General features: G+C 41.3%; 1 protein-coding gene across 23 annotated transcripts in view; it reads left to right on the forward strand.

The window, feature by feature from the left end:
• clasp2 (cytoplasmic linker associated protein 2) overlaps window positions 1-27461 on the forward strand; it is a 49481-nt gene extending 22020 nt beyond the window's left edge. For 2 of the 23 annotated variants that reach the window (XM_026349532.1, XM_026349552.1), the window contains 36 exons: window positions 3328-3468; window positions 5433-5506; window positions 5655-5747; window positions 5876-6021; window positions 6184-6319; window positions 6440-6510; window positions 6836-6895; window positions 7011-7088; window positions 7323-7490; window positions 8349-8389; window positions 8759-8908; window positions 9851-9868; window positions 10608-10709; window positions 13190-13363; window positions 13661-13705; window positions 14968-15075; window positions 15418-15480; window positions 16098-16198; window positions 16350-16373; window positions 16522-16677; window positions 16970-17061; window positions 17147-17210; window positions 17876-17935; window positions 18186-18188; window positions 18643-18806; window positions 18968-19046; window positions 20783-20926; window positions 21039-21182; window positions 21291-21397; window positions 21724-21865; window positions 24194-24383; window positions 24504-24697; window positions 24781-24909; window positions 25046-25252; window positions 25587-25703; window positions 25930-27461. In XM_026349532.1, the coding sequence (XP_026205317.1) occupies window positions 3328-3468; window positions 5433-5506; window positions 5655-5747; window positions 5876-6021; window positions 6184-6319; window positions 6440-6510; window positions 6836-6895; window positions 7011-7088; window positions 7323-7490; window positions 8349-8389; window positions 8759-8908; window positions 9851-9868; window positions 10608-10709; window positions 13190-13363; window positions 13661-13705; window positions 14968-15075; window positions 15418-15480; window positions 16098-16198; window positions 16350-16373; window positions 16522-16677; window positions 16970-17061; window positions 17147-17210; window positions 17876-17935; window positions 18186-18188; window positions 18643-18806; window positions 18968-19046; window positions 20783-20926; window positions 21039-21182; window positions 21291-21397; window positions 21724-21865; window positions 24194-24383; window positions 24504-24697; window positions 24781-24909; window positions 25046-25252; window positions 25587-25703; window positions 25930-26007 (3863 nt within the window). In that variant the 3' untranslated portion in view covers window positions 26008-27461. Of the gene's footprint in view, window positions 1-2041; window positions 2208-3327; window positions 3469-5432; window positions 5507-5654; window positions 5748-5875; window positions 6022-6183; window positions 6320-6439; window positions 6511-6835; window positions 6896-7010; window positions 7089-7322; window positions 7491-8348; window positions 8390-8758; window positions 8909-9450; window positions 9475-9850; window positions 9869-10607; window positions 10710-10938; window positions 10966-11927; window positions 11955-13189; window positions 13364-13660; window positions 13706-14967; window positions 15076-15417; window positions 15481-16097; window positions 16199-16349; window positions 16374-16521; window positions 16678-16969; window positions 17062-17146; window positions 17211-17875; window positions 17936-18185; window positions 18189-18642; window positions 18807-18967; window positions 19047-20782; window positions 20927-21038; window positions 21183-21290; window positions 21398-21723; window positions 21866-24193; window positions 24384-24503; window positions 24698-24780; window positions 24910-25045; window positions 25253-25586; window positions 25704-25929 lie in introns of those variants that run through there. The other 21 variants (XM_026349553.1, XM_026349551.1, XM_026349533.1 and 18 more) reach the window with 21 other exon arrangements.
• The last annotated feature ends 379 nt before the right edge of the window (window positions 27462-27840 follow it).

A 27840-nucleotide genomic window follows, 5' to 3' on the forward strand; every position in this document is an offset into this window, starting at 1 on the left:
TAAATATATTTCACCTGTTTCTACTGAGAGGACTTATAAAGCTCTGTTAGACTGTTTTTTGGTCAGCTCCTTGTCCCTCCTTCCTATTCACTGTTTGGCTAAATGTAGGCGTGGAGAAGTAATACGGGCTGCTTCTAGGTCGCAGTAGAAGTATTGTTCATTAAAAAACAGACCATCCACAGACCATCCACTAAATCCACTGGTTTTCTTTTCTATTGAGCCACAGGATGCTGTATCCCTCTGTGTTATGAGATGATGCTCATTTAACTAGAACAGAGCTAGTGCTGCCACCTTGTGATTGTATCTGAAAGTGTGTGTGTGTGTGTGTGTGTGTGTGTGTGTGTGTGTGTGTGTGTGTGTGTGTGTGTGTGTGTGTGTGTCACACAGATTTAATAACTAAAATACAGACTGCAATTAGATCTTTTTCTTTCCTTCTGTCCTTTTCTTTTCATACACAGTCAGAGAAACAGAACATTCATGTATTTAACCTCATGTTCTCAGTTCTTCTTAAATGTGTACTTTGATTATATTTGTTTTTAGAACAGATAAAAGAATGTGGGTTAGGGCTTTGAATGATTTAGCAGATTTGTTAAAGATGTCTTTAATCCGAACACTGATTGATTTTCTATATATATCTCTTAGCAGATTTGTGTATTTAAGCCAGTCGTCTTCTCTCCTCTCTTTGACTCTTCTTCTTAAATGGAGAGAGGAGCGAATCTTGGCCTGGAGTTTCCATGGCAACATGGCATGGTAGATGCTGGAGCTGATATTCTGTATATTTGTGGGTGGCAGTGTGTGCGAGTTTGTATAGATGTGTTATTTGTTTGTTACATATATTTTTGGCTATTTAATATCTCCATCGTGACATAAATGCTGCTAGAATATTCTTTCCATCTACCAGAACAGGATCCATCCCAATTTAATAAATCAACATGAAAACAGTGAGTCAGTACCAACTGTTGATTAAACATAAAGGATGTACAGTATGTGCAAACGAGCTTACTAAACTTCTTCTGTTCATTTGAGAAGCTGGTCTGCACCTGTTGTCATGGCAACAGCATGTGTGCAGTCTGCTTTCTATGAGGGAGCCCACCACTTCCCACACACTCTCTCTCTGTCTTCTGTCTCTCCCTCTTCTCTATCTCTTTCTCTCTCGCGTCTGTGCTCTGTCCTTCACCCTGGTATCTGATACTCATTTCCTTCATTCAGCTCTATAGTCATATTTAACTGTAAATATAATTATATTTGTTTTCTTCTGCATAATTTTGACATATGTAAATAACAGTTTCATTATTATGTTTATTATGCAAAGAGATGGTCTTTGAACTTCAACCCCTGATACAGATACAGATTATATGTACTTTGAACCCAGGTTTGCAAGATGATGTGCTATTACTAGTCTTTCATATGATCTGACTGGAAAAGCAAACATGATTACATTTTTAATTTACATAATAGGAACAAGGGGTTTTGCTGTGCCTGCTTGTATTGAGTGTCTAGATACTCAGAGATGCTTGTGTAAGAGTGGCAGGGTCAAGGCCTCAGATGGAGGGGTGTGGTCTTTTCCCTATATCCCCTCCAACCATCACCCCTTCTTTGATCATTGCTCTATCATTCTTTGTTCCTTTGTGTATGTGTGGAGAGTGAATAAATATACGTGTTTCTTGACTCACATGCAAATCTGGCTTGCGTTATGAGGTTATTGAATGAGAGAGTGTGTAAGAAGCTAGAGAGTGTGTGTTGTCAATGGTAATGAGTTTAGGTTAGCTGGTCTGGCAGGGACACAGAGAAGCCCTGTTAATGGGGGTGTCTGTGTGTGTGTGTGTGTGTGTGTCTCCCCCCCATTCTCTCCTATCACACACACATTCATAGTCCTGCCTCCGCACTGGCTGCAACACCATGATGTCACCTCTTGTCTGATTGGCTTTGAGGCTGCTGAGGGAAGGAGGAGAATTGCTGGGAGAGAGAGGGAGGGACAGGGGATAGATACGGAGGAGTGAAAGAAAATGCCGGCACTTCTATGGGTGGAGGGGTTTTCGGACCGTGGTGTGTGTGTCTGTGTGTGTATGCACCGCATTAGACCCACTATGAAGTGTGTGTGAGCTGTGTGTATGCATCTTGGGGTACGCCTTGGAGAAGAGGGGGGACCCCAATACCACGCCCTCCCAGAAGCATGAGGAGACTTATCTGCCAGCGAATCTGTGACTGTGAGTTCAGGGATGGACCTGCGTGTTGGCTGTGTTGGTGTGGCTGTATGTGTACATGTTTTATGATAGACTACGTATATACCTGCACCTTTACATGTCCACCTAACATTTACTGAGCTCGACACAGTAGGTTCTGCAGTCACTATGAAGATGTGGCTTATATGTACACATGCGTTGCCTGTCATTGATTTTTGCATGTTGACTCTGTGTAGGTAAGTTGATGTATGAGCCAAGGTGTAGGGTGGTGGCTTTGGCGCATTTCTGCACGGCTGGTTGTCAGAGCGACCACAGTGCAACAACATTCCTGTGCCAGCAGTTTCATCTCCTCAGTTGACTTATGCGTGTGTAAGATTGTTCACATATATTGTTTTTCACAAGTGTGAAAGAAACTGGTAGATGGCACGTTCAGAACGCTGCACCATTGTTGCAATTGTGCCTAAAGTTGCAATGCTAGCTTTTGAGCTAGCATACAGCTTGAGGGTTTAGGCTCCAGAGAGTTCTGTCAGTCACTGCTTGCATGGGTGGACATCTTAATTGTCAGATGTGTTTTGTGCTCATTCAAGTGATTGTGTATTTTTGTTGGTTTTGCTTGTTCTTGTAAGCTGTGGTCTGTTTGTAATTAGTATTGATTTAGAGATTCCTGACCAAGCTCTCTGCAGACTACATCCTCCTCCGTTCTTTGCTTTTAATCTTTACTTTTTATGTAGTATTCATTGCTTTCAAACAACCTCTATCTCTTTATGCTTGGATTAAAAGGGACAGGTAAAATCTGTGCTGTGAAATGTTTAGAAGGACCTGATGATTTGAAAATCTAATATATATTAGTTGACATTTTTACAACGTGGTACTTGTCTTGTGAAAGTTAATGTCGACCTAAGTCAAATGACAACTGGGTGATGATTTCATTTTCATTTTAAATGTCCACATGTAATTCAGTACTTGTTTATGGTAGTCATGAGGTATAAATACAATAATCGTCCCATTGTGTTTGACTGTTTGACCTATTATTTGAAATATTGTGTAATTAATAAATCTTATGTAAAGTCTAAACATAACTAAGTTACTTTAGCTTTGCAAAAAGATTGTCAATGGTAACACCCTACTTTTCCTCTCTTTCCAGATCGTAGTTTTGAAGATGATGACAGTGTGGATGGGAGTCGTTCTTCCTCAGCCCAGGCTGCTTTCAAGGTCCCCAAAGTTCCCAAGAAGCCTGCAGAGTCCTCTGCTGCACGTAGACCCAGTGCTACTGGTGGCAAGCTAGGTACTTACATGTTGCCTTTTTCAGCTAAATGCATGTGAAATAACATTTACCTCTAATCATAAACACATACCCTACTAGCATCAGTGTCTTCATATACAATTTTGTATAGAAATGTTTTTTCCAGGATGTAGGTGCAGCCTAAATAGGGGCAGAGTTTATGGGGGGTAGAATTCCCAGTGTCCACAGTGACACACCACCTCTGTGTCTCCTCAGAAAGCTAAAGGTCTGTCATATTCTTATCACCAGCCTTGTGATGTCTGAGCTCGTATCTGAGGGTGCCTAAGATCTGCCTTTTCAAAAGTTTATATCACCCCTTCCCATAGAGAGAGCCCCTTCCTCTCTATCAAGTCGTACCTCCTGCTGTAGATGGTTGTAGTGTTCTGTTAGCTTCCTCTTTGCATGTATTGATTTTTCCCACATTTCTCTTGGTTGGAAGAAAGCTGTGTTCCCATGACCACACAGTCGATTCCTGTTTCCGATGTGTCTGTGCCAGCAATGTGGTACATGTTTACACACTCTGACGTAGAACTGAACAACGAATCATCTTCAAATTGATAGTGTAGCATAACAAAATGTAATTTTCCCAACACAAAGGTGCAATTTTTGCTGCCTACCAGCAAGAAGGCAGTTCCAGAGACAAATGTTACTTGAATTATTACAATTTTATTGATTGGAGATAGAGATAAATAGGAGCAGCAGTGAGAGTCTAACGTCAAGGGCATGCTGGATATTTTTTCCACACACAGAACTACGTCTCTAAAACCTTGAACTTGTTGCATTTAATGTGAGGAAAAGACCTGACTTTACCTTTGGCAAAGGTCGGTTATTTTCACTTTATGTGTGTTTCTAAGGTGCAGCATTTTGTCATTTTGTCAAGTTTTTTGTTTTTGCAACTTTGTTGTCTGGCTTTTCTTGTTATATGCAAATAGGTTCCATGATGGCAGAGATGGGAAGCCTTACTATCTGCATTTGAACTTAGATGACAGAACGCCCACACACACGCACAGCTGCAACATTCAGATGAAAGGCAGATATTCATATTTTTCCAATAACTGGTTGTAATAGAATAGACTGCCAAACACAAAAGTCTAAAGTTGAAGTATGAACAATCAAGTACAAGGCATTACCTCTGTAAAAGGGCAACATGGACAAGTAAATTTTCTCCATATTGTGGGTTAATTAACATATTTCTACATCATCAGTAGAGCTGAGATAATTTCATAAGTTATAAAAATTATTTGTTTGTTTACAACTACAAATATGCTTATAATTGCAATGAATGTTTTACTGAGGTCAGTCCTCACGGTAGTGACAACATCAGCAACAGACATAACTGTAATTATTGTTGGAGTTGAAACAACTGACCCTGATAATCTTTCTATTTCACATCATTGGCAATAAAAATAATGGAAAATGGTGATGGAGTGCCGTTTGATGACTTTCATGGAGCTCTGACAGCGTAACACTAGAGAATAGTGTCCACAACCAAGCAGCTGGCTACAACGTTGTTTCCCAGCTACCCCAGAGTTGTGTAGCGTTCTGACATCTCTTTGTGCGTGATATGGAAACCGACCCCAGGAAGAGGAGGCAATATCTGCTCTTTCTTTCTCTGTTTATGCCCAACTCTCTCCCACTACTCTTGAACTTTTTCCCTTCCAGTAAGCATCTTCTCTCTTGCTTGTTGTTATAATATTTTTATCCTGTTTAATTACTGTCTCCTTCTCCAGGAGTTGTCAAAGGTGTGGTCCACAGAGCTTTCAGCTCCCTGAGAGATAAAATTGACAAGCCCATTACTGCCAGGAAGTCTATTTGAAACACAGGATGCTCCCATTGGCTTAAGTGTGTGTAGCACACGTGTGTGTAACTGCAAATGGCCCTGTGTTTTGTAAATTAAAGCAGAGACTTAAAACCAACCAGCACATTCGTATATACATACATTCATTGACTTTGCTCTGTTTTTCCAGTATCCAAGGAAAGTGCCGGGGCAGTTGATGAAGAGGATTTCATCAAAGCCTTCACAGATGTCCCTACTGTCCAGGTACACTACATACACACAGGACCAGAAATGCAAACACTAATACACATTCAACTGTAGCGACCATCAAAGCCAGACTGCTGAGACTTATACTGTATATTGCTCTGCTCCCTTAGCTTTTATCTGTTTTCCTTTACTGTGTCTTATACAGATCTACTCAACAAGGGATCTTGAGGACAACTTGAATAAGATCCGTGAGGTCTGCTCTGATGACAAACACGACTGGGACCAGAGAGCAAACGCTGTCAGTAGATACTTTTTGAACCTCATCCATAACAATTCAAAAGTAGTTTTTTTAAATAGTTTTTCCCCATTTAATCACTAAGGTTTCTTTTCTGTTTTGTTTTTTTGTTTGTTTGTTTGTTTTTACAGCTGAAAAAAATCCGCTCATTGTTGGTGGCAGGCGCAGGCAACTATGACTGTTTTTACCAGCACCTACGGCTTCTGGATGGCGCCTTCAAACTGTCTGCTAAAGATCTGCGCTCACAAGTGGTCCGGGAGGCCTGCATCACTGTGGCGTGAGTGTTAATTACAGACGCTTTCATTATTGGAGGCTACATTTGACAAAACATAAAAAAATTGTTTAGTTTTTACCCATAGGTAATTTGGACATTACTGAATGTACAGTATTATACATATCTTTTCTCCTTTTCTTTTTTCCTCCTATTTTATACCTGTAGCCATCTCTCATCAGTGTTGGGGAATAAATTTGACCACGGAGCAGAAGCCATCGTTCCCGTCCTGTTCAACCTCATCCCCAACTGTGCCAAAGTCATGGCCACCTCTGGTGTGTCAGCTATCCGCATCATCATACGGGTAAGTTTTGCAAACACATAAACACAGTGTCAGTGTTTCTGTTGCAGTCTGATTATAGTTTTTTTTTATCTTCCATTTCACATCTTTGACTCTGACTTTGACTTTCTGTCCTCCCTGCAGCACACCCATGTCCCTAGGCTCATCCCCCTGATAACCAGTAACTGCACATCTAAATCTGTTGCTGTTCGAAGGTGAGACTACCTAAGACGCCACAATGATATACAGGCTAGTGTGTAAATGAGCATGTGTTGTATAAAAATCATCCATAAAATCAAAATTAATATTTTCTCTGTTTGTTTGTTTTGGTTTTTATTTTATTTCAGGAACATTACATATTAATCAACATTGCTGTAAATGTGCCAGTGTTAGCCAAGAGGCTAATTTTCAGCTTTTGTTAATAAACCAAAAAATATAACGCACAGCTAAATAAAACATGCAGTGCAAAATGTTAAAGCACACAACAATTGAAATGGGTTATGATGATCAATCGAACTGATGTAACTATGACATCTCCAGGCGCTGTTATGATTTCTTGGATCTTCTGCTGCAAGAATGGCAAACCCACTCTCTAGAGAGGTGAGAACTGGTTTTTCTTCAGAGCAAAATGCTCAAAGGTGCATTCACATCATCATTCATCATTCACATTAGTATGGTTTACAAAGGATATGCACCTTTGTTATTTATTTCGCAGGCACACAGCAGTTCTGGTTGAGAGCATCAAGAAGGGAATTAGAGATGCCGACTCGGAGGCCAGAGTAGAGGCCCGCAAGTAAGATACACACAGGCATTTCTTGAAATTACATTTTGTGAAAGTGAAGTACTGTTAAATATCTCACCACCCTCATTTTCCTGTCTGAATCCCCTGGTTGCAATTTTTCTCCTCTATCGTCATATCACTGCCTCCATCCTCACCCATCTCTTTATCCTCCCTCTCACTTTTCCATTGTCACCCATCTCTCTTCTTCTCTCCTTATTCTTTCTTCTTCTCTGTTGCCTCTCTTAGGGCCTACTGGGGTCTGAGGAACCACTTTCCAGGAGAGGCCGACGCTCTCTACAACTCCTTGGAGCCATCATACCAGAGGACCCTTCAGTCCTGCCTGAAGAGCTCTGGCAGCGTAGCCTCACTTCCCCAGAGTGACCGCTCCTCATCCTCCTCTCAAGAGAGCCTAAAGTAATCAACGCTCAGCACTGCTCCACCATAATTTGCGTTTTACCTCTAGGTTTACTTTAAAACTACATTTTAGTCTGGAAAATTGAAGTGATTTTATCAGGAACCTATTTTAGGACAAAGTTTTTTTAAGGTGCCTTATGTGGATCTGTACATCCTTTGCACATCCTTGTGGTACATGGATCAAATCACCTCAGTTTCCTTTTCCTTTTTCTCCTCTAATCTCTTAATGTTCTAATTTTTTCTACTGTATGCAAAGGGCACTCTGCAGTCTGCAAGTTATTCTTAGAAGGTTATTCAGGACATTATAACCACATTCTAACCTCAGCATTTTTCTATTGTCATTGTTTTTGCCTTGTCTGCATCGTATTTCAGTGGCAAACATAATACTAAAGCAAGCTGGAATAAGAAGTAGATATGAAGTAGAAATGTGAGCTTTCCTGTTGCTGTTGCTTTTTGTTTTTATGGTCCGTCAGTAAATACTTATCACTGTGGTAGTTTACAGTTTTGATGAGGCCAAGAGAATATGCAGAATTGCATTGCTGACTAAAATGTATATGCGTTTATAAAAATGCATTATGATGCCTTATATTTAAAATGTGTATTAATCTAAATTTAAATATATACTATATATATATATACTATATTCTAAGTTCGAAAAACATGTATATACCCTCCCACCATCTTTTGTAAATGTGTCTTTATTTACATTTGAAGTGGGTGGTTAAGCTTTCTGCAGATTAATCTTACTCTATAGCAAACTAAAACTCTATTGTGTAACTATGTACAGAGTTTTTTTGTTTGTGTGTGGGGGGGGGTGTTCTGTTGTGTACTGACCTACTTATGTCCCTCTTCTGTCAGTCGGCCCCTGTCTTCTAAATGGTCAGCAGCTCCAGGGCGAGGTGAGTCAAGAACACACACTGTAGCAGATACACATGCAAGCCTAACCACCACCACCACCACATATATGCTCACTCACTCCTGTGACACACACACACACACACACACACACACACACACACACACACAGGTTCAGACTCAAATTTATCATCATGTTCACATCTTACATCATGCCTGTGTCCAGTCCTGTACAACCACACCCACTTTTGTTTTTGCACATGTGCACACAGATTCGTGTATGTGTTTGGGATTTTTGTTTTGGTATCAATATTGTTTATGTGTTATGTGGTGCCTGCATGTGTTTGTGTTGTATATATCCTTTTATCACCTTCCATCCCTTCTCCAATACACTCCTCCTCCTGTCCTATCAGTCCCTGCGGGTTCAAAGGGTGGGGTGTCATCAGCCTCCCTGCAGCGTTCCCGTAGTGATGTGGATGTAAACGCAGCAGCAGTCGCTAAGCACCGACACGTCGGGCAGGCCGGGGGAGCAGGCCGACTGCCCCCTGGCTACTCCTCACTGGGTAAGGGCCCTGTCAGTCAAGCTAGACTAATGAGTAATTGGTAAGCATGTGCTCAGCAAGATGTCAGAGGAATCCTAAACAGTTTAGAGGTAGCACTGTGGAGGTTTCTGACCGGTGAAAACAGAAAGTCACATCCTATCCAGCAAAAGGATCGACTTACAGACTCGCACTCTTGACTAGCCTCTCTCCCCTCCTCTCCTGCTGCCTCCTCCTCGTCTGTTAATGTATCCTGTGTGTGTTTTGGTATGGATTTTCTCTGTGTGCATGTTCTGTAGATGAACATTGTCCATTGTGCTGTTTCTGTGTTTTCATGATGATCCCTACATCTGCATGGTTGTCTGTTAAAATAGATGTTCTTTTATTAATACACACTCTGCTCCTTTCTTCTCTTGTTTCTCTTCTCTCTTTTTCGGTATCCTTGTTGCTGACACTTTGTGTCAATTTTCATTTCCCATTTTTTGGGTTCTTTCTGCTTTCATACCTTTCACTTTAACAATTATTTCTACCAATCCCTTGTTTTTTGTCTCTCTTTGCTACTAAAGATGATGCCTCTGATAAAACGGATGGTAAGATCATCTCATTCTGCTACAAGCGACAATCTACTCATGTTTGTGTCTTCCTTTCCCTTTCCTCACTACATACCAATCATGTTGAGGCCTTTTGTTGCAGTGTGAGGCCACAGCGCCACCTGCTGTCAGTGCTACATTTAACTGTCATTTGTATCATTGTTCTACTCATCTCATCAGGAATCAAATAATTTACACATCTAAGATCATCTGCTTTGCTACAGTTATTGTTAACACAGAAAGGGTCTAACCACCAGCCCCAGCGTTAAACTGTAATATTAAGTTATTGAGGTTTTAGTTGGACGTGCTGCCTGAGTGCCATACATTAATTAGGTAAAATGTGATATTTACATGCTCCTTTTTTGTCTGTCTGTAGGGACCAGGTCAGACAATGGTAAGATTGTGGTTAGGTGGATGTGTTTCTTGTTGTTTTTTGAGGATGTTCTAGTTGGAACCATTTATTTGACATCTTTGTTTTTAAAATCTATATAAAAATAAATTAGCTATTGTAAATCCAACCTTGATTATGCAATTCTATTCTATCTGTGATTGTTTTCTAGTAGTGCATATTAGGTAGTAATCAAATAGAGGCTTAACATAAACTGCAATTGCAGTTCAGTGGATTGGATAATGTTAGTGCATACTGTTGAATAAAACAAACAGTTTTAATGAAGTTATTTATTTATTGATTACTGAAGCAACAAAAAGATAATTGGAATCAATTAAGTAATATTCTCAGGCAAAGAAAAATAATATGAATTTTTATCAATAATTAGAATAATTATTGTTGCACCCATATCTGCCGTAACAATTAAATGAGAAACTGGTTGGCTTATAACCAGTTTAATATTTATTATAACCTTACTAAGACAAGTTTCTAATCCACTGAAGCATCCCTGGTACTTTTATCTGTGTGTGCACCTGGCTGAATCTGAGTGTTTAGTTTATGATTTAGACCATTTAGTAGCTTCCAGCTACTACTTTGCTACTATTATTTGCTTTCTGTCAGCTGTAGCGCCTCTTACATTCTGGGCTTCATTTAGCTGCCAACAGCTTTGTGTAGAGGTGTCTATATCTAGGGTACTGTGTGTAATTGCAGACTTTTACAGCTTTTCCCCTCTACATACTTGCAGGGCGTGTACGTACCAAGCAGCCCCTCTCCACTGCCAGCAGCGTGTCAAGCCAGGTGGACTCACGAGGGCGCAGCCGTACCAAGATGGTTTCCCAGTCACAACGTATGTACCCTCTCACACCACCTGACCTCCACAGCATTACTCAAACCTGGCTGAGTGAAACATTCTGGGTCTTTAATTCGCTTACAACATCAAATACACAGCAACAGAAATGGTGTGTGAGACTTGGCGTGTGTGTTGGTAGATTCTTAGGTTGTTATTGTGGAGTTTTTTCTTACATGTTGCCTTCATGGTGACTATAAGCTCCATGTAAATGTTTTTGTGCCTTCAGGTTCCGACGAATCCGATTGCACACCAGGTATTCTGTTTGTGAGTCAGAATGTGTGTGTGTCCTTATGTGTATCACAGTGGAAATGGAGGCCCACCTGCTATTGCTCTCATTCTGATCAAGGTGTTTTGTATAACTAGGAGTGAGTGAGTGAGTGTTTTTTTCTCTCTGCATGCTGTGTCTCATCACTGAGGATGGTGTGGTGGATAGTTGATTTCAACTGCTCTAGCCTGGCTCTGGCTGTCACTAAGGTTATTTAAAATCCTCATGTAGTGTAAGAAGGGAGCTAGCAATGCTATTGCTCTACAAAAGCAGGTATGATTATACCTGCTTTCCAGGAATAGTTAAAGCAAATGTGCTGCTTGTGGCTGGCTCAGAGAACAGTTTAAAAGTGCAAAGTGATTTGGACCATAGCCCACTGCACCTATCTGATCTGGATATATAGATAAAAGGCCCAAGGCAAGTTGTTTGGTTAAGAGTTCAAAGCATAAATTTCAGGACAAGAGATTAACTAAAAGAGAGGAAATGGCAGCTGCACAGAAGGTTAGAATGATTTCTACATTGTGTGTTTGTGTGTCTGTGTGTGAGAGAGAGAGCGACTGTGTGGATATTTTTGAGCATAATTTATTTTAAGGTGTTTTCTTTTCCTCATTGTGAACAGACTTTGCTTCATAAATATGCCAGCTGTCCCAACATGCACTGCTTCTCCCAGGCTTCCATCTTCAGCTGGTTTAGTGTGTGTGTTTGGTCAAGCAACACATCTTCAGTAATTTATTTCCTCTTAAAGAAATGGAATCATATACTCAAAGTTCTTTAGTTTTGCCTTCATTTCAGTATGGAACACCAGGATATGCACCCATCGTGCTCTGTGTTCTAACTTCCATGACGCTTTTTTTGCGCTAACACCCATAATTCATCTGGTTTAATCTGCTCTTCCTTCCCCCTCATATTTGCTTTCCCCCTCCTCCCAACCAATGGGCTTTATGGCTCAGGATCTCAGTCTGCTACCCCTGTTGGTGGTAAGATTATAACAATACTTATTTTACCCACTCTCTTTATCTTTACTGCCTCTTCTTTGTTGCCATCACTCCCATTTCCTTAACGTGCACCTAGAAAGGTCACTAAAGATTCTTTCCACTCTGGCTGAGGCATGCTGGAACTTTAGGCACAGACTGTAAACATGGCTGTTCTATAATCATGCTAAACACTCTTTGGGAGGCTTGTGTATCTGCACTCTTCTGTGTGCCTGGTTGTACTGTAGCTGAAGCATGTGCTCCAGACAGTACCAGTTTAAAAAAAAGGGTAATGTGGGCTTTATATGTCTGTAAAAGTAAGGAGGAGACCGAAAAGGAAATGTTACTGGGAAAGATGACAATGAAGAGGTAATCAAAGGGTTAAATTGATTTAGATTTAGTATGTTGGCACATGTTGTACTATATATTCCTTGCCAGAATGCTCCCTGTTAGGCTTTTTTCCTGCCATTTTCTTTCTGGCTGTGTGCCATTAGCTACTTGCACATAGAAATATAGGTGAGTATGTCTGTGCGCGTGTATAGCTTTTGTGTGTCAGTGAGAGAAGCTAGAGTCTGGTCTATATGCTTGTTCAATGAGTTTAGATCCAGCTTCATGCATTGAGCACTGGAGCTTGTTCCCCAAACCTCTGTTCACACATGTAATATTTCACACAGTAATATTCAGCTTCTCCTCAGTATGATAGTATTTGGACCCCCTGTAGAAGACATACTTGGGCTGCACACTTGGAGACAAGATTTTATGGGGAGGAGAAATTGAGACCTCCATCACCAAATATCGCATATGAATTTTGCATAAAATCTCATATTATTTTTCCCATATTATCCAAACACTAAAAGGTTTTCTGTAAAACTTAAAAATGGTCGTTAAAATGTCTCCTGATTTGTTTAATTTATTTATATGAATGATTTTGTAGGGATATGTGTAAAGTCTAAATGCTGTGGTTTTCAACTCCTCTAGCCCCAAGAATCCTCTTTCCAGTTATTAGTTTTAACATTCATTCACTATTTGGAATCCTGTACCACTAAGTGAAGGACAGTACCAATTCTCTTTATCAGTTGTATATACTGTTCATAATATGTATACAAAGTAATATTGAAGTGGATTTAAGTTTCTCTGTAACTTTGATTGTTTAATGCCACTTGTTGTCAGAGGAAGGTTCTGACTTTACTGTTTTCCTTCTTTTGTATTTTGTCTTCTTCTTTATCTGCGTCTCTCTGAAGCTGGCAGTCGAAGTGGCTCACCAGGTCGTGTGCTGACAAGTACGGCCCTGAGCACCATGAGTTCGGGTGCCCAAAGGGTACTGGCTGGGGCCAGCGGGGACGGACACAGACGCAGCCGTATCCCTCGCAGCCAAGGCTGCTCCAGAGACTCTTCCCCCACCCGTCTGTCTGTTGGTGAGTAAGCTTACAGGTCCACACAATTTCAAATTACCCATCCTTTAAGATTTGGTTTTAATTTTATTTTTTGCTATTGAACAACCCAACGTCTGTCTTTTACATTTCTCCACCTACATCAGTTTTATGACCAAATGACCAAATCAAATGTGACACAACCAGCACACAAAATCACACTCACTTGTACATAAGTCATTGGATCTCAATACTTTTGTTCCCTTCTGCTCCCTGTCCACCTTTTCCTTCTCTTCTCGTCCCCGTATCTTCCACTATTTTCTTTTTCTTGCATCTGTCCAGCTCCTTCCAGCATTAGTTCCATCTACAATGGAGCAAGCAGAGGAGGTAAGGCTCTAACCTCGACCAGACCACCATCTCTCCATCTCAATCCGTTCTCATCCCCACTTTCTCTCTTCATTTGTAAATCATCCCTCCTTCATTCTTTATCAGCATCCATCACCATAAATTTCACAGTCTTTCCCACCATATAAATCCCTCGATCAAGCTGTAGCTCATTGCCTCCACCTCACAGCGCCATCTCTCTAACCTGTCTGACCTTATGGCATGTTGTTCTGGTGATGGGTGCCTGTGATGAGCAAATGTCTGTGCTTTAGGGGTTCTATACTAACCTGTTGTCAGTGGCTTGTGAACAGACCTTTTAGTAGGATCAGTGAGAAGCTTCCTCAGGGCTTTGTAACTCTTTGGTAGGCTTTGATTAACCCTGATTGCCTGGGTACATGCTGAAGCTGATGAACTGAGCAATCAATAAGAAAGTTGATTGTCATGCTAAGGAATGAACCCGCAGATCCTCCCTTCTCCCACTCCCTTAATTGCTAAACTTAAATCACTTCTTTTTCTGTGTGTGTGTGTGTGTGTGTGTGTGTGGGTGATTAAATGTGATTTTAGTATGTGAGTCGAGCAGTCCTGTGCCCCTGTCAGGTGCATCTCAACTAGAGCTGAAACATTTATTAATGTAGCAGAATTTCAGTCTGCAGTAATGTAAAGTAAATGCCAAATATTCACGAGTTTTACCTCCTCAAATTTGTCCTTTCACTGTAAACTGTACCAGTAAATTCAAATGTCCTTTTTTGTATAAATAAGGCAATTTAAAGATGGTTTAAAAATGTTAGGCTCTTAGGAACAATTAGGTTTTCGTTTTTGGATATATCATAGATTGATTAAGCAAGAATAGAATTTAAATGATAATTTCTTGGGAAAAATTATACATATCTATATTAAGCACTTAAGTAGTCTATTAATGTATGATGTTTGATGATAGACTAAATGACTAATAGATTAACTGATATTTGACTAAGCACTTAAACATTAGTGACCATATTTTGTTGACGTGCTCCTTCAGGGCTGATAGAACTGCTCTCATTCCCTGTGTTTGTGTTTGTGTTCTCTGCTGTCTTATCCCTGCCTTTATCCATGTACCTTTTCCCTTACTTTGTCTTTTTATTGTTGTCTATATGTTCCTTTACTTCCCTTTGTCCTCTGTCTTCTCACTACCACTCTTTTCCCTTCACTGCTTTTTCTTTCCCTATGGTCCTCCTTCTCCTCTTTTCCTCTGCTGCGGTGTGGCGTTGTAACCCGGGTGGCGTTAGCTCGGGGCAGTCGTATCCCTCGGCCCAGTATGAGTCAGGGCTGCAGCAGAGAGGCCAGCAGGGAGAGCAGCCGGGACACCAGCCCCGTACGCTCCTTCACACCCCTTGGTGAGTAGTAGTAGTAGATAGTTACCCACGAGGGATGAGTAGTAAAATCAGGATGAGTAGGACATTAAAGAAGAATAAAACCTTGCTTCTTGGTGTAAAATTTGCTCAAGCCAAAGAAACACTGGCTTTTATTTTAATCTAGTATCTGAACTTACAAACTTTTTTTAAAAAGTACATTTTAGAAAGTCTAGGGTGATTAGGGGAAAAAAACAATCACTTGCATGCATTGGCATGTTTTCCAGCCTTTCTTTCTACTCTCACACCTCTGTTTGATCAGTGTGAGGGTTCTGTGTGTTTGTGTGAGTGTTAAACTCTGTATGTGTATCTTAATCTTGGTTGCAGCAACGCGGAGCTACTCTCGCTCCACCGGAGCTCTCCATACACCTGATGCTTTTGGGGCTGCAGGTGAAGGCTGAGTACATCTATTTCTCTGTACCTCACCCACCTACCCACCTTGCCTTAATATTTCTTCTTTTTTTTTCCAGTGCCACACGTCTTCTGTATTTTGTCATTTTTTTTCTTGCCCATCAGCCTCTGTTGTTTTTAATTTAACATTCTGCTCCAGGATGTTGAAGCTTCAGTGGAATCGCATGCTTCTGCCTGTTCAGTTGCCTGTTTAAGACCATGCTTATCAGTGCCTATTTGTTTTCTTTATTTAGCTCTTCCCCTTTGCAGAGGGGGAGACCAAGATGTTCTTCTTTGTTTTACATCAATCATACTTTCTTTCCCCAGTGACACCTGCAGTGTCACATAACATGTCATCCCATCAACTTACAGGATTAATTCATGGAAAGTGTAGTGTGTGTGTGTGTGTGTGTGGGTTGAGTAAATGTGAGAGAAAGATGATCAGTATGATGAGGAGAGTGAGATACTTGGCTGGTGGATCGTCAGTTGACAAGTGAGAGACAATTTGAGTGGAGGAGAGGGTTGGTGAACTTGAATTTTTATTTTGAAGTTTGTTAACATTTGTACACGTCTATCCTTCTGTCCATCTTTCCTTCTCTCTCTTTCTCTTTTTTTAGGTATTGGCATGAATCAGTCCAGTCGTCTCTCATCTTCAGTCAGTGCCATGAGGGTCCTTAACACAGGCTCGGATGTAGAGGAGGCTCTTGCAGATGCACTGGTATGAAAACTCACATACATTCATACAGAAACACCAAGAAACACATACAAACTCTGCGCACATCCCATTTTGTTGTCACATGTGGAGCTCACACCTCCGTGTGCCTGTATGTTAATTAACCCCCAGTTCTACCTCTGTTTAATGCTGTCAGCTGTTGGGAGACATGCGATCCAAGGTCAGGTTCTTCTCCTGCCTCTTACCTGTGTGTTGTGTGTTTAGTTGTGTTTGTGTTCCATCAGTGCATGCGTTCTTTTTCTTCCTGTGCCTTTTGTTACTTTTGTTGAAGTCAGTTTAATTTCATGCTCTTTTCGTTCTACCTGCAGAAGAAGCCAGCACGGCGGCGGTATGAGAACTACGGCATGTACTCCGATGATGACGCCAACAGTGACGCATCCAGCGCCTGTTCAGAGAGGTCCTACAGCTCTAGGAACGGAGGAGCCATCCCCACCTACATGAGGCAGACAGAAGACGTGGCAGAGGTTAGTTGCAACAGCAGTACAGAAGAGAAGTCATTTGTACAATAGTGAGTATCGACAAGTCACTGTGCCAGACAGCATTACCAACTTTTCTAAGGTAGATAGAAATACAACATTGTGTTGCACCTTGAGTTCCACTTTATTACCATACCAACTTACTTCTGTTAAATCTGACCAGAACACCATCTCAATCCATTATATGGCTAATTATTTCTTAATACCATTACATATCTTGTGTCTGTGTAGGAACCTCAGCAGACCTTTGTGAGTGAATCTGTATGTGTGGTTGTTGCAGGTGCTAAACCGCTGTGCCAGTGCCAACTGGTCTGAGAGGAAGGAGGGGCTGTTGGGCCTACAGGCACTGCTGAAAAACCAGCGGACTCTCAGGTCATCCTCATAACATGCAAACGTGCTTTCAAAAGGTCAGTTAATTGGTGATTTTCATCTAACTGTGTTTGTTTTGGATTTGCAGTCGGGTCGAGTTGAAGAGGCTTTGTGAAATCTTCACCAGGATGTTTGCAGACCCCCACAGTAAGGTATGAAAGCATGCAGTGCAAGTGCTCACACAAACACCATTTACAACATAAATTCACCATTCACCCAGTTTGATTTTACTTTCGTTCCAAATTCTTTGTTTATCCCACCACCCTTCACTGTACCGGATTCTGCCAACACAAGTAAAAGTTCCTTCTATTTGTTAATAGACATAGAGACACATTTCAGCAGTCATAGATATTAAATGTAGTCTCTCATACATAATAATATAGTAGACGGGGTAAACATGTCAAACTGTGTTCACACACGTCGATATAAACACTCAACATAAACACAGGCGCATGCGAAGCGTGCGACGGACTGTTTTCTAACGGCATGCCACGACTGAGTTTGCGTGTGACCTCACACTCTCCGCCATCCTGTCAGGTGCTTGGTCACTGTTCAGGAGCTGATCCACTGGCTCTGCTCACTTCCTATATCTTCCTTTACTACCTACTTGCCGTCTGAAGCAACAACACTGACGCACATGTTCTCAACTGCAAAGAAACACGTTTGGGCTGCCAGATCCTCTCTCTGACTAACTCGCTACGTTTCGTTCTCACTAACACTTCCTGCGTTTTTGAGTGCCCGTTCCCTCACACGTTGTAAGGTGTGTGAGCTTCTCCCCTTCCCCTCGTTTGACATTTGATGATTTGATGAATTTCAGCGAGACTCCGGCAGGGTGTACGGCACGGCAGAATCCGGTATAAGCTCAGCCTCCTTCAAGGTACTGCATCTCACCATGGATCTCTCTCCTGCTCTTATCTGTCCCACACCATTCCCACTTCTTCCTCTTCCATGTTTCTCAACTTTAATTTCCACACTATCATTCTTATCCTACCTAAATTTTTTTTTTTTGGCAAATATGATGATAAAAGTCAAGATTATGAGTGTACACTTAGACACAGAGTACATTATCAGGATGCTAACAGATGTCTCTCTCTCCCTGCTATGCCACCCCAATGTGGAACTTATAGAGAGTAAGTTTGGCCAATTAGTTTTACTGTATTTAAACTTGTGCTTGGATTAAAATCTGCTTCATTAATTAATTGGGTAACCAGATGCCACAGAATAGCATAACACTGACTAACCTATGTTACTACATTATACTGCTGAAATCAACCACTGGCATGGTCCCCACACAATCTGATTGGTGTCTGCTAATTCTTGTTTCGCTGTGGATGTCCTAAAATAATGTGATCATCTGATGTGCTGTGAAGTTTGATTGGTGGTTGGGAATGAAGGTGGACTGCTGCAGTGAATAACCACTAACTTCACAATGGGAACTAACGCTGCTCTCACATTATTTCTTTTCAGTATAATCTTTATCCAGTAATTACAGGGGTACCTGTGTGCATGTGTGTGCATGAAGCATGTGAACTGTTTAGCTGGCTGAGTCACTGTGTGTGACCCAAACTGTGTTTATATGTTCAGGTGTTCAGTATGTTCCTGGAGACACTGGTAGATTTCATCCAGGTCCATAAGGAGGACCTGCAAGACTGGTTGTTCGTCCTACTCACACAGCTCCTGAAGAAGATGGGAGCTGACCTCCTGGGCTCCGTACAGGCCAAAGTTCAGAGAGCTCTGGATGTCACACGGTGGGTGTCACACTCGTATGCAAACCCCTCCAAAAGTATTGGAATGGCAAGGCTAATTAATTTGTGTTTGCTGTTTTGATGATTGTGTTCCATGGCAACAATCGTGACTATGAGAGATATTCATGTACACACTTGATGTGAATTTCTGTTTTCGATTACAGAGAGTCTTTTCCCAATGACCTCCAGTTTACTATTCTCATGAGGTTCACTGTGGACCAGACACAGACGCCAAATCTCAAGGTAGATGACAAAATAATTGAACATGTGTGAAAGCTGTGTGTGAGTGTGTGTGCGAAGGTCTGACTAATGGATGGACTGGGATGGAAATTCAGGGATAACAGTAACGATGGTAAATGCTGATATGACCTCATGCCTGCCCATGCTGGCTGTGCTTCCCAAAACCCCACCAAACCCTGAATCCTGGGCCGTGATTGGACAGTAACTGATCCAGCCACTCCACTGGCTTTTTGCACTGCTACAATGTGGACACTCACTTCAGGTTCTCCTTCTCTAACACCTTTTCCAACCTCTCGTCCTTTCCTTCTCCCTCCCTCATTAGCCCTTATGTTAGACCACGGGGCGACTTAGCCCACCACCGTAACCTCAGTTTCTGCTACTTCATTCCTCACTCCTCCTCCTCCACTTCCCGTTCCTTATCAGCTAAGCTTGGGCAATGAAAGGATGTTATTAGCACTACAGTGTCACAATTTTCCCACACTAGGTTATTGTCTGTATTTATTTGACTTGGCAAAAATTCAAAAGGGAGCTTTACAATAAATTTTTATATCAGCTTTTTTATTTACTAAATTTCATAGCATTTACTTAAATTGGGAAGTGACTGCTTAAAGACAGTTATAGAGATCGATAATAAGATAACCACTTTAATTTGAATTATAAGTTAATTTGGGATTTTTGTCAATGAAAATATGTAGGCACCTGCATTATTCCTATTTTGTTGTTTTATTTTTTTACACCTTCCATTTCAGATTTACAGAAAATCCTCTCACCTTTGCAAACATGTATGAGTATGTGTAGTCATCACATAACAGATTAAACTGTTGCATCAGCCTTCATAAACCCTCAGTTTATGTCAGTATTTCAGAGATTACAGCTCTTGGCTGCCATCATGTGGCCTAAACAGTTGCATTTTGTATTGACAGACTTTGAGAATAACATCATAGATTATGCCCAAGCCGACTTTCCAATCTTTCTCCTCCTCTTAAATTCTCTGCACCCTCCCTCTCTCCCTCCCTCCCTTCATTATTCCCCTCATATCCTTCTCTTTTCTTGTCTCCCCCTGCCCTCGCTTGTCCTCTTCTTCCTGTCTCCCTCCGTTGATTGATGCGGTGCTTCTCCTCTCTCTCTCTGAAGCCTGTTCGGAGCTCGTGTTGCGGGCGAGGCAGGGGAGGGGCCGGGGTAAAATTGTTCCCCCCCAGAGCGCGGCGCCATGCCTGCTCTATAGACGAGCAGGCCGCAGCCTGGAGCCAGTCCTCCCAGGTCAGTGCGCTCCGGGGGGAGCAATTATATGGCGCGCACGATGCTGCTAAGTGATTTGGAGGAAGTTCTGGTCCTTGAGATGCATATTTAGAGAGATGGAGAAGGAGCAAGAAATAGAGAAAAATCAGCACAGGAGTCAGTTGCTGTTGCGTTTCGGAGCCTGCGGTGAATGCTTACATTTTGTTTAATCATTTGTCATTGTTTTTATGTTGATTGAACTAGTCTTCATTGTAATCTTCATCGTTATCTTTTCTCACTCATGCACATTTTCTGTGGTTGTATATGTTACATACCGTACATGACTGTGTTGGTGATCACTTTTTCGTGTGTGTGTGTGTGTGTGTGTGTGTGTGTGTAGTTATTACTATGTGTGTAATATTACTTTCTGTACATTTACAGGTGAATATTGGCCAGACAGTTTGTGTGTTCTTGACATGGTTGTCTTATAGTTTGCATAAATGTGTGTGTTTGTATTGCAGGTGAAGGTGGCTATTCTGAAGTACATTGAGACACTGACGTTACAAATGGAGGCTCCAGACTTTGTGAACTCAAGTGAGACTCGGCTGGCTGTCTCCCGCATCATCACTTGGACGACTGAACCCAAGAGTTCTGATGTCAGAAAGGTACTGACACAAAAACACACACTAGACATAGTTTTGAGGTAAAGACGCTACACATCTCCTTTGATTCGCACGAGTCTTCTAAATCAATAAGGTTGTATTTAATGTGAAACAGGCAGCCCAGTCGGTGCTAATTGCACTGTTCCAGCTCAACACTCCAGAGTTCACCATGTTGCTGGCAGCTCTGCCCAAAACCTTTCAGGATGGAGCCACTAAGCTGCTTCAAAACCATCTGAAGAATACTGGCAACGCTGCACAGGTACGACCACTAGAGAAACGACTCTTTAAATTGACACAACATTAATAATCATTAGACCGTCGTATTAAGGCTGTACTTCTTTGTGTCAACTTTTGGTCACTTCCTCAGGCACCAATGGGCAGCCCTCTGACACGCCACACCCCCCGATCTCCAGCCAGCTGGTCCAGCCCAGTCACATCCCCCACCAACACCTCCCAGAACACCCCCTCACCAAGGTAAAGCACACACACTTGTCTTATTACCACAACCACTCACTGGAATTCATTAAAAAAAAAATTCTAACATTGACAAATTAGCATGAACACAGGAATAGATGTGCTCAGTAGTAAAAAGAAGAGAGCAGATGTTCTTACATTAAACTGATGATAAAGACAGTATGAGTCTGTGTGCTCCAGCCTCTTAATATGTCTTCTTCTTTGACTACTGATGTTTCTTAATGTTGTAAAAACTGTTCTGGGGATACATTTAGTTGTACATTGAATCAACAATCACACCCTAAATGAAATGCAGAATGTTTCTGATCTTTCCTGTTTGTGTGCAGTGCTTTTGACTACGACACAGAGAACATGAACTCAGAGGACATCTACAGCTCACTGAAAGGTGTCACTGAGGCAATTCAGAACTTCAGCGTCCGCAGCCAGGAGGACATGAACGAGCCTGTACAACGGCGAGAAGGAGAAGAGGTGGGTAGACAGGCAAAGGTGTGCTACATGTGGGCATTCACATGCACATCAGTGTGTAAAAAAACTTTTACACTGGAGTATTGTAGCTGGTATGAGCAAAAAATAAACATTTAACACATGACTGGAGCTTTGCAGCTACAGTTTGCATCAACAGTAGGAGTAGGATGAATAAAAATTGATTAAGGTGACCAGCAATTCCTTCACAAAACAAGTTCTGTTGGTAAACACCGGTGTGTAAAAAGTACAATTGTTGAAGAAATCAGTAGTGAAAGAGAAATGATTTTTGTCAGCAAGTTCGTGTTGTGCAACCGTGCTGTGAATGCAAACCTACATTTGTTACAAACTCAGTAAATTTCATGCAGTGCTTCATTGTTTTGCTGCAGGGGGAGTTGTACACTGCTACTCTCTCAGTGTCATCTCTAGGACTTACAAATGTCTAAACACACACTCAAATGTAGCTATCTTCATGTACTGTATCTGACCCTGACATTTGATCTGTGCCACCACTCCCCCTGTAGCGTGGGAACTGTTTATGAGAATGATGACTGAACTTAATCCTCCACAGCCTTTGATAAAAATCATGTTTATTGTTTATGAACCCAGCTCCTGAAAATTAAACCAAGCGGATTTTGTCAACAAGAATCTTACTTTCAAAGTTTACTCGTGTGACCATCAGGGTTATGTGCTTGTTCAGTCCAAATTTCTGACTTCAGACGTCACTCCAGATCTTACTGCAGTTCCTCCCAGCAGCCTGGACCCCATTTAAGGACATGGTGTACTCTAGTACAAAGGTGTGACCTCCTGACATTTTCCCCATGCGATGCATCTGAAATCTAACCAGACCACATGTCACCACCCTGACAATCACAGCACATCTGACCAGGCCATTGCTCAGATAGTGACATTTAGTGGTTTGAATGTGTAAATATACACAGAAACAAGAGCACATTATTCCTTGACTCTCTGCTCTTTTCTTCAACTGGTACCAACGAGTCCCTACAGTGACTTGTTTCTATCACATCCAGAAAACTACATGATGGGGAAAAAAAAAAAAAAAAATGTTCTGGCCACATACTTTGAAATTAATCAGATAAATGAACCTGGAAAATAAAACTAAGAGACTAATATCTCAACCTGCTAATAAAACAGACCCCAGCATTTTTGGCTGCTGTTTAACTTGTGCAAATTAACTCTGCTACATTCTTTTTTTAGTCAAGTCTGGAACCTGTCACTGTATCTTTGGTGCTGACCAAACACCTGGACCATCTGTGTAGTCGTAGGGTTGTCGTCTAGTTCCAAGTGACTTCTGGTTCAGTTTGTAGTGCGGAAACAAATAATATAACAGCTGTTCGAATAGTAGAAAAAAAAATTAGATTGTATTCAAAAGCTCAGCCACTGTCTATCTGTCTAGGAAGGGAACTATCAAGGAATTGACCCCTAAGCAGAAGATAATTATGTAAGTTACTCTGTGTATGTGGGGTGCAATGGTCATAGCAAAAGGCTTAAGACAGGGGATGTATGGGAGTAGAGGGCCTGTATAAAATAGAGATGACTAGAATTAGTGGTGCATTGTCAATTTTAAATTTGACAATCCACCCCTAAAATCTATCTAAAAATGAAACACAATGTGGCCTGTAAGGGTCTAAATAAGTTGTTCCCACCACATATTTTAAGTCAGTCAGTTGTGGAAAAGGGTTCTGTTGTGTGCCACCCAATCTGCTCAGACTAGAAACAGCCCCTTCTGTCAATATACATTTAAAATCTATAATCCTGCTTCTGAAATAAGTAAAGGAGAAACGTACAGGAGCAATCTGATTAATGATTGTTTGTATGTATGCGTGTGGATTTCCAGTAACCAGGTTACTTAAATGCATGTAAACAAAGTCAGTAAAAAGGAGTTACAATGCCTCATTACAGTCTAGGTTAAACACAGTTAAATTACATCTGTTTTATTTACAGTAAATAGCCCGAAATCACAGACCACTAAATCTATTCTAAAATCTCAGATCGTTGAGACAGAATATTGTAGTTTCAACGTAACAGTAGCTGTTTGTCTTATGGTAGATGTGGTCAAGTTGTAGTCGCATCGTTGTTATTTATTTGAAAAATTGAATGACTGATTAATAATTTTTATAATTAATTCAGTTCTTGACTCTGGAGCATATGAACCCACAGTGCAATAAAACACCACATTAGTTTCTTTCAGACAGTAAACTATTTGATTTTTAGTCCATGAGATTAGCCCTTTTTTTTTTTTTTTTTTTTTTTTTACTTTTCTTTGGTTTAAAATCAAATGAACCAACTAACGTTAGGTGTTATACCTTGCAGGGTGGCAGCGGTACAGATGGCAGAGATTTTATGGACGGCGGCCGCATGGCTCTGGACAACAAGACATCCCTTCTCAACACACCGCTGCTCTCCTCCAGTCCACGAGGGGCCCGTGAGCACTTCTCTGATTCTCCTTTCAAACACAGCCGCAAAGACACCAGCCTGGATGACTCCGAGCATCTCACCGACGGTACGCAACTTATTCTGACAGGAAACGCACTGCATCGCTGTCTGTCACACTGTACAACACAAACCCAGTCATGTCACAAGCGTACCATATGTTTTTGTCTTCTGTGTTGCATATAAGCAGATAGTGGCCTGGACCAGTCAGAGCTGGTAGCTGAGCTGCTGAAGGAGTTGTCCAATCACAACGAGCGTGTAGAGGAGAGGAAAGGAGCACTTTGTGAACTGCTGAAACTGATTCGCGAGAACACCCTGCAGGTGTGGGACGAACATTTTAAAACCATCCTGCTGCTCCTGCTCGAGACAATGGGTGACAGAGAGGTACGCAGTCTGTAAAAATGCTGTGCACATAAGCCAAGCCAAAATTATTTTCTTTTTAACTTTCATCTTTTTGATTCTCCCAGCATGTGATCCGAACACTGGCTCTGCGGGTGCTGAGGGAGATTCTAGGCAAGCAGCCCTGGAGGTTCAAAAACTATGCTGAGCTCACCATAATGAAGGCCCTGGAGGCTCACAAGGACCCTCACAAGGAGGTACAGTTACTCAAACTGTTCACTTAAAAGCTGTTCAGTAAACATCAAGACATGGATATAAAAGTTATCTTTTAGTTTATTGTAGTATATTGTGTTATTCCATTAATAATAAAAATGTTTGTCTGTGTTTCTGTAGGTGGTACGAGCAGCAGAGGAGACGGCAGCCATGTTGGCATTGTCCATCAGTCCAGACCAGTGCATTAAGGTGCTGTGTCCCATCATCCAGTCAGCAGACTATCCCATCAACCTGGCTGCTATCAAGATGCAGACCAAAGTGGTGGAGAGGATTCCCAGAGAGGGTTTGATCAGCTTACTGCCTGAGATAGTGCCAGGACTCATACAGGTAACATACAAACCTCACAAATATAACACGTAACTATTTGTTTTGATGCTGAAAAATCAATATCTAGCAACTTTTTATATTATAATGTAGTAAATTAGTAAAGTAGTATTATTAATAATATAATTAAAATAAGATTGTTTAATCTCTGTTGTATCTGTATTCTCTTTGAACTTCAACAATTTGTATCTTTTTCTTTCCTTCACCTAATGTGTAATGCTGATAAAGCTCCTATTCTCACACCACCCACATATTCATACATGAATACATTGTCAGACGGCTTTGTTCTGAAGAGGGAGCTCTACAGGTTTCTAATCTACTTTATCTGGTTGAACAGGGTTATGACAACTCTGAGAGCAGCGTGAGGAAAGCCTGTGTGTTCTGCTTGGTGGCCATTCATGCAGTGATTGGAGACGACCTCAAACCCCATCTTAGCCAACTCTCCAGCAGCAAGGTGACCTAACATTCTTATGTGCCACAATGCAAAATCATAATGTCCTGAGAGAGTTTGTCTAGCATAGTCAGCCAGCAATGATGTGGAACCATCAATCAACATGTTATGATACGCTTGAAAAGTCAAATGCATTTTCTCCTCTGAATACAGCTTGCGTAACGTGTTGCAGAATCTGCAGACACATAAATATATATGTCTATCCTCTGTTCTGTTTTACTGTCCATAGCTGAAGCTGTTGAATCTGTACATCAAGCGTGCCCAATCCGGCTCCACCGGCAGTGAACCCCCAACTGAAGGCCTATAGGAGACACAGCGCCCTCCCACAGGGCAACCACAGAACTGCAACTCTGCCCACCAAACATAAACATGTGCTTATGATCTCACACCCACACAGACCAAGAACAAAACACACATCCTAACACTGTTTCACAGGAGCAAACTGATTTCATCTACATGTACGCTGGCACTCTGGACAGCAGAGTGACACACACACACTCACAGGTACACCGTCCTCATGCATTTACTGCCCTGCTGCAAGGTGGGAGTTGCGGTGCAGAGGAGAGGAGTGTTATCGTTCTCCTGACCATCATGGAGGATCCACCCTGATCTCAAACTGAACTGAATCCATAAACATAAACAGATACACACATGCAGTCACATAGTCCACCTAGCTTTGTCACTATTCTCTCAAGGATGAAGATATGAAATGTCCGTCCTCTCTAACCCTTCTTATATCTTGAACGCAACATCTGAACAACATCTCGATGTCAACAGGAAGCGGCATATCTGCATGGTTCTCATTTTTGAGGGGTAACAGTCATCAAACAGCACTGAGACAAACAAACGGTGCCGTCTTGTGTCTTTCTGAGTGAGTAACTGGGGCCAGGTAGACAGGAATGTAAATTTACATTGTGTCATAGTTTGAATTTATTTTACGCAATGAGATTTTACTGCAGCAGTTTTTAATATCTAAAGTTTTCTCTCTCTCTCTCTCACACACACACACATGAAAACACGCGTTCTCTCTTTCAAAAAGGTGCTGATGAGCCAAAAAGGTACGACCAACCAACCCTGACCCTGCACTGCACTAACGCGAGTCACAGCAGGTCATGCCTGCTCATAGCAAATACCGTACATCGGCAGATTCCAAAGTATAGTAGGCGTTACGTGCTTGGCTATGCATGAGACTAAATTTAAAAAATAACTTTTTATTGGGGTCCTACTGACAGTCAGAATACTGTGACTGGGGTTTTAAATTATTGTAAACGATGTCCGCCCCTTTCAGATAAATCTGTGGTGTCCTCCATTTCTCCCAGCTCATCTCAGATTGGCCCATTTCTCAACATGGGGAAAGATGGGTGTGTGCTGCTTACTACATGAAGTATGACAGGACATGGCTTATTATCACATAGTGGATATGTATCTATATACGATATTAAAATGGAATATCCAATAACGGTGTCATTTAGAAGAGTCCTGCGGGGGGGGTACACGCGCACACCTGTGCCCATCCTTCTTTTATTTTTCTCTCTGTTGCGCGTGCTGTAGTCTTTCTCTCACACTTATTTTTTTCTCTGCTGAGAAATTTGTAGAAATGTATTATTTACAGCTCTGAAAAAAACATCACGTCACCCTTTTCTCTTCATCGTGTCTTTCTTTCCTTCCTCTTATTGTAACATTCTAGTTTTCACTGTTGTGTTTCTTCCGTGCATTTACAAAGCTGTGCTTACAATAAAATAAAGAACTTGTACAGATCATGAGAAGCCTTGTTAATGCAAATGAAACTATTGCACATATACATTATTATTTTAATTTTTTTTCTCTAACTTTTAAATTCTTGTCCTTGTTAAATCTTTGGAGAACATAAAAAACAAAAAAGCCTTTTTTGCTATTAGACTTACAAGAATTGTACTACTTATTGGAGCAGAATTAAATTTCTGTGAGTCACCAAATTGATCGGCCGACTAATTGTTTCAGCTCTAGAAGCACTGTTTTGTGTTGATCCTAACCAGAGTTGAGTTATTGCAGAAAGTGTTCACAGCAAGCGCTATTAAATTGGGCTAATCGTGCATGTGGTGCAAAAGATAACATTTACATCTTATGCAACTTAGCAATTTGAGAAACAGGTGCTGAATTT

This window comes from Anabas testudineus, chromosome 11 (genome assembly GCF_900324465.2).
Source record: "Anabas testudineus chromosome 11, fAnaTes1.2, whole genome shotgun sequence".
In the NCBI taxonomy this organism is placed as follows: domain Eukaryota; kingdom Metazoa; phylum Chordata; class Actinopteri; order Anabantiformes; family Anabantidae; genus Anabas; species Anabas testudineus.